General features: G+C 33.1%; 1 protein-coding gene across 3 annotated transcripts; it reads right to left on the bottom strand.

Annotated features, from left to right (window-relative positions):
- Positions 1-4,698: 4,698 nt before the first annotated feature.
- LOC128871911 (epidermal growth factor receptor kinase substrate 8) lies at positions 4,699-12,191 on the bottom strand. 3 transcript variants are annotated; one of them, XM_054114079.1, is made up of 7 exons: positions 12,096-12,191; positions 10,339-10,744; positions 9,341-10,249; positions 8,635-8,791; positions 8,148-8,360; positions 6,176-6,516; positions 4,699-6,105 (listed from the first exon to the last, which is right to left on the bottom strand). In XM_054114079.1, the coding sequence occupies exons 2-7, from the start codon at positions 10,726-10,728 to the stop codon at positions 6,010-6,012; spliced, it is 2,106 nt and encodes a 701-aa protein (XP_053970054.1). In that variant the 5' UTR covers positions 10,729-10,744; positions 12,096-12,191; the 3' UTR covers positions 4,699-6,009. The 3 variants fall into 3 exon arrangements, with proteins under 3 accessions (XP_053970054.1, XP_053970056.1, XP_053970057.1); XM_054114081.1 differs by lacking the exon at positions 12,096-12,191 and adding an exon at positions 11,775-12,026; XM_054114082.1 differs by lacking the exons at positions 4,699-6,105; positions 6,176-6,516 and adding an exon at positions 6,548-7,002.

The following is a 12,191-nucleotide window of genomic DNA, read 5'->3' as shown; positions in this document are numbered from 1 at the left end:
GAAATTTTCCATAACCGAATTGCAAAGTGGCTGAAGTCTTGAATTGACCCTGGACTGCTGGCGTAGACCTTCTCTTTCACATGGCCCTGAAGAAAAAAGTCACAACGTGTTAAATGACAAGGTTTCGGTGGCCAATTGTGATCACCTCTTCGAGAGATAAAACGGTTTCCGTTAAAGATCAATGGTTTCGTTGCTTACGGCTACGGCGCTGTCTTGTTAAAAATAAACGTTGTCCAGATCAATACCATCCAATTCAGGCCATAAAAAATCGTTAATCAACTCTCGATAGCGATAGATAACACCTGTTATTGGAAAACCCTTTATATCGTGAAAAAACGGTACTATTTTGGGCAAATATTTACTTACAAAGTGATGTAGAGTTTCATTTGGTTCTCATGACTTATAAAGGGTGTTTTTTAAGAACTTTAGAGCTTAAAATGATAATACAAAGCAAAAATAATGTGAGAATGAATTTATTTTTATTACTTATATAATCTGGTATATAATTTCATGGCATTTATTTTTGAATATAATATTCGTTATATGTCCGAAGCAGCTGTGAAGTATATTCGATCAGTCCAATTTTTGATTACTGTTCCCAATCAGCAAAAATGCGACGCAAACGATGGTCATTTGGCTTCAATTCTTGTACGACCTGTATATTAAAGGCACGTAAACCAAGATCCGTACTTAAAATTTTCCATGTAGTCGAGGTGCATCGGCGTTTTGTTTAAGACTTTGCTCTATGAACTTCGCGAACAGATTTATTTTTGTGTAAATTTTTATTATTTTCAATGTAAATTTCCACTATTCGGAAGCATTGTTCTGGCGTTAAACGATTCATAATTATCACAATCTACTTTAATTCCGACGTACATATATATTTCACTTTCATTTTCTATAATATTTCAAGATTATGCCTAATATTTTACATGTGTCTCGACTTTTGGCGGCAAAAAATTACATTCTGCTCCCTTTAAACTGAAAATCCCCTATTAAAGAAAAAACATTGATTGAATCAAAATGGTTTTGTATTTTAAAAAATAGTATTTTTATTTTTTCCATATAATCGCACTACAGTTTTACATTTTTAAATAGGTTTTATATAATTTGTATAATTGATAATTGCAGTATAATAAAATGTTTATTGTATGCACCATTGTTTTTTGAAAACTCTTTAGCGATGGAACCGAAAAGAGAAATAGCTGGCTGAAGTCCCAAAAATTTTCGGTTATGCAGTGGCCAGCACAAAGCCCTGACATGAACCTCATTGAGAATTTGTGGCATCTCGTAAAACAAAAGCTCGCAAACTATATAAACCCGCCAAAAGGGATAAATGAGGTCTTGGAGCGAGTCCGGGATGTGTGGTACCCAATTCCGCCACAAACTGTGGCTAAATATACAGAAAGTATGCCAAACCGTATAAAGGCATTAAAAAAATCGAAGGGGCTTTGGACAAAATATTAAAATAGTTTTTTTTCAGCTCTTCCAATGAGTAGTTGTTGTTGTTAGATTTTAACCGTTATGAGCTCATTTGAAAGCTTACACACTAATTATATAATACATGTGCAATTGCATTCAAATAAACAAGCTTGTTTGAGTAGATATGGTACTAAACGTAACTTATGTTATTTATGTTCCAGTTTTGCACCTTACTGTATATGCACAACTTGTTAGACAAACGAAACCGAACGCTCGGTACTATAGTAGTGACGACCCTAATAGTTTTTTTTATGAAAGCAAACTTAAATTTATGTATTTAGTTTTTATGGAAATGCTTTTATCTAGCAAAAACTAAAGGAATATGATAAAAACTTATTAAACATAAAAATATTTTTAGCAACCTCGAACAAGATTTGTTTAATTAAACATTTGTATGCGCCATTCATATAAACTTATATTACACTATTTTACTTAATTTATTGCGAAATCACAGACTTTAAAATCAAGTAATAAAGTGCATGGCTTCCATCACCATCTTTAGTTACATGCATGTGTATGTTATTTATGTAAGGTGATCCATTTCATGTTTGGAATTTGAACTATGAAAATTATTCAAAAACTTTCGAAAGTTTGATAATTTGACGAGACTCTGATGCCAATTGAGCGCCTAGAAACAGCGGGTTACCCTTAAGGATAAATGCCACCATCTAAAGACATTTCAATTCATCAAAATGTATTGGCCTGACAAACTGATCTACTGTTAAGTAGTAATTTTAATGATATTTAATATAAAATATTTATGGAAAAAATTATATCGCCTTTTTTATAGATAAATTAAATTGAATTCCAAATGCTACATATGCACACTGTACTTAAAGTATTTCGCCAGGTTATGAGAATTTTTAGAGAACGGAATTTTTTCGTCAGTAACTTTCAAACTCTGGCAGTAACTGCCAAACCGTTGATCTGATTTCGATGAAATTGGCTTAACTCACTATTTGCACTTTGGAGAAAAACATAGTTGTAATAAAATCTCGACAGGTTCGTTGTATGTGATACATTTTTTTTAACCAAAACATTTGATGATTTACAATATATTCATAGCATAGAATGGCCTGATGAGAAGAAATAAAATGAAAAAAAAAAAAATGGTCGTTATAGATGGGGAACTCCATGCTGGAAGTACTGGCAGGAGAAAGAACTTCCACATGCTTATATTCTAATATCGCTTAAAACGAAATGCTCAAATATTATATATGTTTAATGTCGGTTGCGCAGAAATTCCTATTCCCGAAGAACATCCACAGCTATTTGATATTTTGCCGAGAAACATAGTGAATGGCCATCAGCAGCAATAAATCCACAATCTCTTTACATGGTGAACAATAAATGCGCGAAAAAGTATTCCAAATGAACGAAGGCCCAGTTCGAATCCCACTGTGCACATGTAGCTTCTCCCATTTGAACTCAAGATGCTTTCCTCAAATTGGAAAAGGAGCTCGGCCAAACATCCAACAAAGCATGTACGCCCTCATAAGGAATCACCTGAATCGCTTGGTCGAACTCTTAATTAATTGCGATCAAATGCACAGCTGTCCGGTGGCGTTCTTGTTTTATTATCTGGCGTCTTTCCACAAACTCCCCTGTGATAACTACATCAACACTAGCTGATGAGAGAAATACTTGCCTCAAAGCACGGCATCTTTGGAGAATTGGTCGTAAACTCACATTCAAGACGAATATTCGAACCACTGAATTATTGCTATTTTCAATACTAAAAACACGTCTTCAACCGAGATGGATCACAAAGACGAATCAGAAGTTTTTATTCCGTGTAAATATTAATAGATATACATATGTACAAAAATGTAACAATATAAAGAAATGTCTGAAGATTTTTGATAAACTACATTCATATGTAGTTATGTGCATTTGTGATGCATTCGCGGTGTTCCAATGACTGATGATTGAGATCCGGATAAAAATTTCGCACACAAATGTAACAACAATGATGTGGTCCTAATAGGTATCTGGTTTAATTTATGATCCATTCTGTTCGTTTTGTTTTTCGTCATTAGTTTGACAGTACAGCACTGACAAGTGAATGTATACAGAAACTCGAAGTTATATGAAGCCAATTAAAAACGCTTTTATTTGGCATATAAATTTTATGAATGAGATATTTGCAGACAATTTTAATGCTGCGTCGTTAGGCATAAACTATCGCTTCAAATTGGTTGGTTTTATATTGGTATCGGCCATCACAACGACGGTAACTCTTGAAAAGCTACATATGTATGTATATTACACCGATTTTCAGTTAAAATGTTATTCTCTTGAAAATGTGTATTATCTACAGGCCCTTTATCTTCTATTACAGGTTTCATCATCAAGTTTTATATCAGTGCTGTCAACACCGATAAAAATTATCCGAATCGTTCCTGTGGGAATTGATCAAGATACTGAGTAGATAGCCCAAGAAAACACTCTAATTAACAACTAAATAATCTCATACATCGTATGTATATGTACATATGTACATATATAAACCTGTGAAAATTTGTAGCAGGAAAGTATTCAAAACCTTGAAGAGGATGATATGAAGGGGAGAAAAACATTTAATTTTCACTGTAAAAACTTATTTATTACCATTTTTGGGTAATGACAGTGTTTTTTACGTGCACATGTATAAGTATTTTATCTGCGATTTCAGAATTCTGAAAGTGTATTACACGATATCAACGTACCTCTGCTTTGTTCACATTTCGATTATTTACGGTCGATAAAGCAGATTGCAAGAAGCCAATAAAAACTACATAACAAAACTTGGAAGCAGCGATCTCATCCGCAACTATTTCATAAGCACAAATAAAACTGTGCGCTTATTTCTTCGTATGAATTTTAAGCATAGACGCAATGAAATGCTTTATCTATCAAACAAACACTTATTTTTTAGTTCCTTCTATGGTGTTTCTAAAACAGTTTTTTTACTTCAAAAAAGTACTATACCAATTCATTTCCCAGTGTTGCGCAAGACAACTTTTTTCTAAATTTAAATGCATATTAATTTATTCCGTGGTATTTTGGAAAACAGTGTTTTTTTTGTCATTACAGCAAAGGTACACCACACAAATAGCAAATTTGCTGGAGGGCTTATTTATTTTATTTATATACATATTAATATCCAACACAACAAAAGTAATTAAGCTTTTGATATAAGTGATATAAAATATATTATAATTTTAAATTCCTAACGTTTTCCTAGTACGTTTAAAATATTAGAGAAAGAAAAAAAAAATATATGATTTAAATTAGAAAATTCGTAAAACATTGGGAAAACCATTTCATGAAAGTAGAACTAATTTTAAAGCTCCTTGCGATAGCATAAAAAAGACAGCTTTTAGAAGTCGCAATATCTGAATTTAGTATCCCCGTAAAACTAATACTCTTCCGCTTGAAAAGATAATTAATTGTTTACCATTTTCTTATTTTTGAAACGGTAAACATATACATACATACGTACAATTTATTACGCAAAATTATTTCGATTTCATTAAAAAACAAAATTAAAATAAAAAAAACATTCTCTGCTAATAGTGGTATTCATAAATAAGGGCAACTAATCTGCCAAATTTGCTTAGCAGTAGAATGGCTGAACAGTTCATGAACGCACGGTGTACATAATCGTGTTGCAGCTTTGCAAAAGAGCTAACGAAGTAGCTGATTTTGACAAATGTAAAAAGTTAATATTAAAAGAGTATGCCGAATGGTATAGTGCGTCGTAAAAAATATCTGCTGTTCAGAGTCGGCTTTCAACTGTTGTTCCCTCCATTTGTGAAACAACATCTAGACGCACACCACAAATAGGAAGAGGTACTCGGCCAAACACCCAAAAAGGGTTTATACAGCATATTATGGATAACAAAATAATGTCCTACTCTTCATATGACCACTTCTTCAGTGGTTTTTTAATTTTCTTTTTTTGATTCACGGTTTCATCATTACAATTTAACTACAAAGCAATTTTCCTGCAACGAAAAGAAAATGGGATATAAGCAAACGTTGTGCACAGAGATGCATTTTGAATGTGGTACCTAATCGTAATAATTATGTAAAAAGAGAGAATAGTTTAGAGCAATTTTGATCCCCATTAACATTAAATTAGGATATTATAAAGTATTATATTATATATTGATAACTGCTTAATTTTATTTCAATTATTTAATAGTGATCGCTTAATCGTGGATTTGTGACTTGAGACCACATAGTCAAAATTCTACTGGAGCGCATTGTGTGCCTTCATTGTCAAATCGAAGATTATGCTGAATATGCAATTTATTTCTTATGGCTTGTATTATTTATTGAAGCAATATTAAACAAATGTAATTGTCAAGTAAGCACGTTTTTAAAGATAAAGCAAGTTAAATAGAGTTCATGATTGTAGATTGAAAGATGTAGCGGAAAAATATATGTACATACAATACATAAAGACAAACGTATACTTATAAGTATAACATAAAATACGTGGATGTCGAACGAGTAGCCCACAAAGCTTTATACTTCTATCTAAAATATTTCATTAAGATCGTTGTCTTGCTGGTCCGCTTTTTGGCGTGCTTTTGCAAGTTTGGCAGATAATTCTGAAGAACGAATCGTTTTGTACTACAAAAAGGGAGAATTGTAAATAATTTTAATTATTGTAAATACAAACAGTGTATATCCCTTTACTCACTTCGCATATATTCTTCTGTAGGACTATCTGCGAAATTAAGCGTCGACTCTCCTTCTGCCCAAAATAACCTTCGATAACATGCGGCGAAAGCGCAAACAGTTCCTCTCCATTTAGTTTGCAGAGCTTGTTTATTATAACGGCAGGAAACCCTTTTGCATGCAACCACTCCTTCACTTCTTGAGGTGATGAATACTGATTGATGTGAACATTTGGAGTTGTTAATATTTCTAGATCTCTGCGTCGTTCCCGTTGATATAGAGTTGCTTTCAATTCCTCATTTATTGTGCCTTGTAACATTAATAATTCATCATTTGTCTCATTTTCTTCGCGAGCACGCATTGCTTCCATGTAAAATAAAAGTATAAATATATTCATTTAAAAACTTAATAAATTATATGTAGATTAAAAACGTAAGATTCTTCCTATAACAGGTGTATGTTCTCTAGCGGACATTGAAATCCGGGCACTTGTGTAGCGATGAATTACCTATTATTTAGCAGGCCCGTGCGCACAGGCAGCGTTCAAACCCCTCCCCCCCCAGACGAAGTTTTAAAAATGAATCGATATGAAAAAAATAGGCATTGCTGAAAAAACCTGTTTGACTTCAAGATAAAAATTTTTATCCTTGACTTCCGTTGTGTTGTAATCTCGAGTTATTCCACATAAAAATGTAATTTTAATTAGATTATACAAATCTGTATTGCTAACAGTCCCGAAAAATATTTAATTTCGATCAATATATGATATTTATTGAATTGTTTTCTAGTATTGCTCCCAATCATAATATAATATACGTATATAAGATACACATGTTGTATTCCCATCATCTGCAAGACAAAATTATGCAAAGTCTCATTGTTTATATATAATAACTTTAAGAAATTACACAATATAACGCTTATTGTAACAAATAATGGAAATCGATAAAGGTTACTTTCAGAATAATTTAATCATAAAAACAACCTTTCAGTCTAACGTTTTGAGTGAATACACCGTGCGACACAAATAGACTTTTTCGTAATCCAGTAAAAATCTATATGCACGCGAAACTACAGATTTTATATAGTAATTCTGAATAATCAGTTCATCATTTCCTCATCAAGTTAATTATATAACAGACTTTAAAGTTTCAGAGAACTAAATTTTCAAAACACCGTTTTAAATACTTACACACACTCTAAGATGTTAACATGGATATCAAACGGAAGAGGATATATTCAGCTTTAAAACAAAGGGTTTGCCAGACAAAAAACATTTTTTATATTTTTAAAATAAATATTATCATATTACATATATTTTATTAAAAAAATGTGTGTTACGTTTTTTACCGCAGAACTATGAAAGTGGAAAATTAAACACAAAAGCTTGTTTTTGCGTGAAGCTCATATCCAATACATAGTGCACATAACAAGCCCCAAGAGGTTACCCTCTTCATTCCTGCGACAATCGGTTTTGCGAACCCCAAAAATGTATGGGCAATGCTTTATGTTGTACAACAAAAGGTTTTCATCTCAAATATGCATCTTCGAAACGAAATTGCATTGCATCAGCTTGTAAAAGTGGAACGGAGCTCATCTGCTTCCTCGGGGCTGTCATTTTGCCAGCATCTGTCTCGTGCAAGTTGAGGAACAAAGTCGTCAGCTATTTTGTTAAAGATCTGTGACAAACAGTAACAATTACTGAGGTTTTTGTGATAGTCTCAAGCGCTTTGAAAGCTAACTGTCCGTCCGTGAAATGTGAAGACGTTCCTATTTGCGAGCACTCTTGAAAACATATAGTACGATGGGTTGGCAGGCGGGAGGCCTTCTTTATTCTTAGCTATTCTTAACAACTTCGTCAATCTTACGATTATTCCCCTTTCTTTTATTTATTTCTTTATTTATGAATATGCCTCATCCCAATATACATACGTAATAAAATAACGTAAGTATCTACATATCATCATATCCGTGTAAATACTTATTTAACATACCTGCTAGACTGCCAGCTGAAGCCGTATTCCGTTTTAGAGTACCACTTGGTGTTGGGGGTTCACTGTCCTCGGTGGGAGGCATAGGCGGAGGTACGGGCACGTTCGGCATGCTGTAAGATCGTGGCATTGACTTCCCTGCATTTTTTGATTGAACTGTTTCACGTTCTGTTGCATCTACAAACTGGTTGTTGTTTTGATTTAAATTGGCTGTTTCTGCAAGTGTTTTTAAGAAAGGTCAGACATAGTAGGATCCTAGTGGAAGAAGCAGCAATGCATTTTTTCATATACAAAATTATACAACGTTAAGTAACTGAGATAATAATTTCGTTTGCAAAATTTTTGTTATTGAATGCTTATGCTCAACCTGTGTCTCTGACTTATTTTAAGAGTCCTTTTATAAAGATTTTTATATATAATTTCTTATTTGAAAATATCATGCATTGCTCTATTTCCTAGGATTTATTATCTATTACAAACAAAATTATACCATGGTCCAAAATAGATGATGTGACGGAATCTGTATCTTTCGTGGAATAGTTGGGCTGCACTTCAAAATTATGCGCCTTAAGAACAGTGTGGGGAACATAACCGACATTTCCCGCAGAATTCCTGACTTTCCACCAGTTGCGGGAATCATTGATAACCTAATTATGTTTTACTTATGTATACTTTTTATTATACATGAAATCTAACTACATAATACAGTTGCTCATAAAATTGAGTGTACACAGAAGTCAATTGGAAATAAACGTTCATACCAACCTATGTATTGAATCTTCATTTTTTTTTTATTCCTTTTAGCAGATATAATACACTTCGTTTTATTAATAACTATAAGTAAATCAAAACAAAATTCATATCACTAAATTAAGTGAACACTTCTGATAAATTCTAATTATAAAAAAAATATCAAAAAATTAATGGGACTTTAAATTTTGTATATGTACGTTCTATCTTGTGTGCTTGGATATAAGTAAGTATGTATTCTGTCAGTTTAGGTGTTTATACACATATACGTATTTGCATTAAGCATTCGAGCTTTAAAATCTCAGAGTGCCAGACTCACAGTCTACTACGTAAGATTGTTTAACACGAAAAAAATCAAAACAAGTAAAAAAAATGTTGAGCAGCTCTCTTACAAAAAAAGGAGTTTGTTACATTCATTCTGTGAGCAACTGTATGTTCTTATATACCTCAAGATATTCTCCCTTAACCACGTTAAGTTCTCTATCATTATTTGCTTTGTTATTATAAACAACTTCGGCTATTTTTACATTCCTTGATTGTAAGCGGGACAACCAAACGGCATTGCTTGCTAAAATTCGTGGTGTTATTGGTGAATCCGGTTTAGGAAGTGGTATATAGGAAACCTCGTCGTCAACCACCCAGTCAGGAGACCAGTCATCATAAAAAATCGGATGATATGATCCTCTATGATCTTTAAAGTGCTCCTTCGCCATAGTCCAATTCTTTCCCAGGGACCTCCAAAAATCAATATCAGCAACATTCAAACAATTAGATAAAAATTGTATAGTTTCACGACGTAGTAGTGGGTTAACCACATTTTCTGGTATTTTAGCACCGACATGTACATCATTACAAACATTGACAATCGTGTGCAACGAGATGAAGAGGTCAGAAATAGGTTCCGTTCCATTGGAAAAATGATTATTGAGCTTTACTACAAAATTTAGAGCCAATTTTAGTTTAGCAATGATATCAAGAAACTCGCTTTCAATTGGAGGCCGCGACCGTAATATCAACAGCCCCTCACCATGAGGGTTGTGCTCTTCATGTCGTAATTCTAATTCTAGTAGAGCCTCTGCAGCATATTTTAGACGTGCAACAAAGCGTTCGATATCTTCAAAACAATGATTTAATACTTGGGTGTCGCGCAAATTTTGCTCGGCGTCAAGAGCATTTTTCTCGGCAGCTACTTCGGCGGCAGCTATTGCAATCCCATACTGATCGCGAGCATTCTGAGGAGTTTTTTCCGGCTTCGGTACTTGGATGGGTGTTAAGTTTCGATCAATTGTCACTACTTTACCGGAACTCAATTGTTTTAAATCTTCAACCATATGTATAGCAGATACATTCGTTGCCTGTATATAAATAAATGTGTATATAAGTGTGCATGCAGATGTATGTATTGTTAGAAAAAATAAAAATTAAATAGCGAAACATTTCTTACCTGGAAAAAGTGCATTTCTGTTGTTCCCAATGATACGCCTGGTACCGTGAAAACTAGAATATTATTGAAGATCTCCAAAGGATCCTCGCTGATAAATGCCATCGGTTCCTTTATTAGAGAACCGGGGAAATTTTCTATTTCTTTCATTTCGCTATCCAAAATCACCAACCATTGCCCACTAAAGGACATATACATTTTTTGTGGCCAAATTGCTCCTGATATGTCCAAATCCTTTAGTACATTTAGCTTTTCCTTTGGTTTTCGTACGTCAGATTCGTGTTGAACTTTAAACGTGGCCAAGTGTTCCAAAGCATAAGTTGGCTTGGTATCTCCATTAGTTACATTGCTAGATGGATCCCTTTTCTGGTCAATATTTGTCGACACCATCATGGTAGGTTGTAAGTGGCTAAAGAGGTGATTTTTCAATGACTAGTTAGTGAGTATCTGGCACAACCGTCGTTTTATTTTTAATAACAATAGCCGATGCTACTCTGAGGCTTGGGAAATTTGGGAGCTGATATACTTTTGTATCCTCCATTATAAAAATTAAATTATTAGAAAAAAAATCAAAAAAACACACATGATACGCAGGAAACTACCGGATAAATTATAATTTAATTATATGCAACAACTGTAAACAAAATTCATCTGATTAAATACTTTTATGTATTCACAATTGAGTTTTATGGATTCTAACCAGACGTCAACTAATTAGATCTAGAGGAATTGCGTTTGTCATTTAAAGCCATCAGATCAACCAACCTCGGGTTAAAGACCATTTTAACCAGACTTAAAGAAAATGGCTTTATGTCCTTATTATTAATGACGTCGTGTCTATCTGTGACTTTCGGATTTGTGCAGGAGAGAATTTTAAAATGACGCCAATAAGCCAATACTTATGGCAATCATGGAAGAGCAACACATTACCACTTAATTGGGCATCACAGTTAATCTTTGGTGCAGTATTTACCTAGGAAATTTAATTAACAGTTAAGATAATTTCAGCTGCTGTCAAATTAATGGTTTATAATATTTAATAATTGCATGTGGAATGTTGCCTATGAAAAGTTAACTTACTCAAAACGCTTGAAGTATTGCGGCTTAATTCGAGTACAAGGAAGCTAAATTAAAAATTGTATTTAAAATTGTTTGTTTCTACATGTGAAAGTAAATTTATAGAAAATCGAGTTTAAAACGAATTCCCACAGATGAATACACTCTTGCGTCAAATAACGTTTAAGTAATTGCTCAATTTTGGTTTTTAAACCGTTTACTTATATTAATTCTTTTTGGAAATGAGTAATAATCAAAATCACATGTATGTGGATACCATATCATATGTGGAAGTATATGTACATGTGTGTGTATACGTAAAATATCGAATATATATGATTATTTTTGTCGGCATTGACAATATTTATGAACGAGACCCAAACCTTTATAATACTGCGACAGAAGGTATCGGGTGTTTTTCATATTTGATTAGATAACAACTTTTGTATATTATTACTGTTAAATGTAAGAAAATTTTGCCACATATTATCGTATGGCTATTGTTTAATTTGAAATGTGTTATCTTTTAAAGTCCAATGGAATTTCTTTCTGATGAAGTCATTTAAACCATTTAAGAAATAGTTATATAAAATTAATTTGGCATGATTTAAAATTATTGCCGGCATTGTAGCTAATACATTTTTCCACTTTGTTCTCCGTACAATTGTAAAAACTGAGCCACTTATAACACATTAATTATTTACCTAATTGCGGTGGTTAAATCACTTGCTTAAAACCCCTAAGGCGAACGATACATGAATTACTTGAACATATATTACTTGTAACTCTTTGAAAGGGAA

The sequence above is a fragment of the Anastrepha ludens genome, chromosome 2, assembly GCF_028408465.1.
Source record: "Anastrepha ludens isolate Willacy chromosome 2, idAnaLude1.1, whole genome shotgun sequence".
Lineage (NCBI taxonomy): Eukaryota > Metazoa > Arthropoda > Insecta > Diptera > Tephritidae > Anastrepha > Anastrepha ludens.
This window is presented reverse-complemented; position numbering and strand designations above follow the sequence as displayed.

Bases quoted from the DNA above. Each gene is read 5' to 3' on its own strand.
- LOC128871911 (XM_054114079.1), bottom strand. From the start codon at position 10,728: ATGATGGTGTCGACAAATATTGACCAGAAAAGGGATCCATCTAGCAAT. The intron at 8,792-9,340 runs GTATATAAGAAC...AAACATAATTAG, and splicing joins TTAAGGGAGAATATCTTGAG to GTTATCAATGATTCCCGCAA. The intron at 8,361-8,634 runs GTATAATTTTGT...AAACACTTGCAG, and splicing joins ATCATCTATTTTGGACCATG to AAACAGCCAATTTAAATCAA.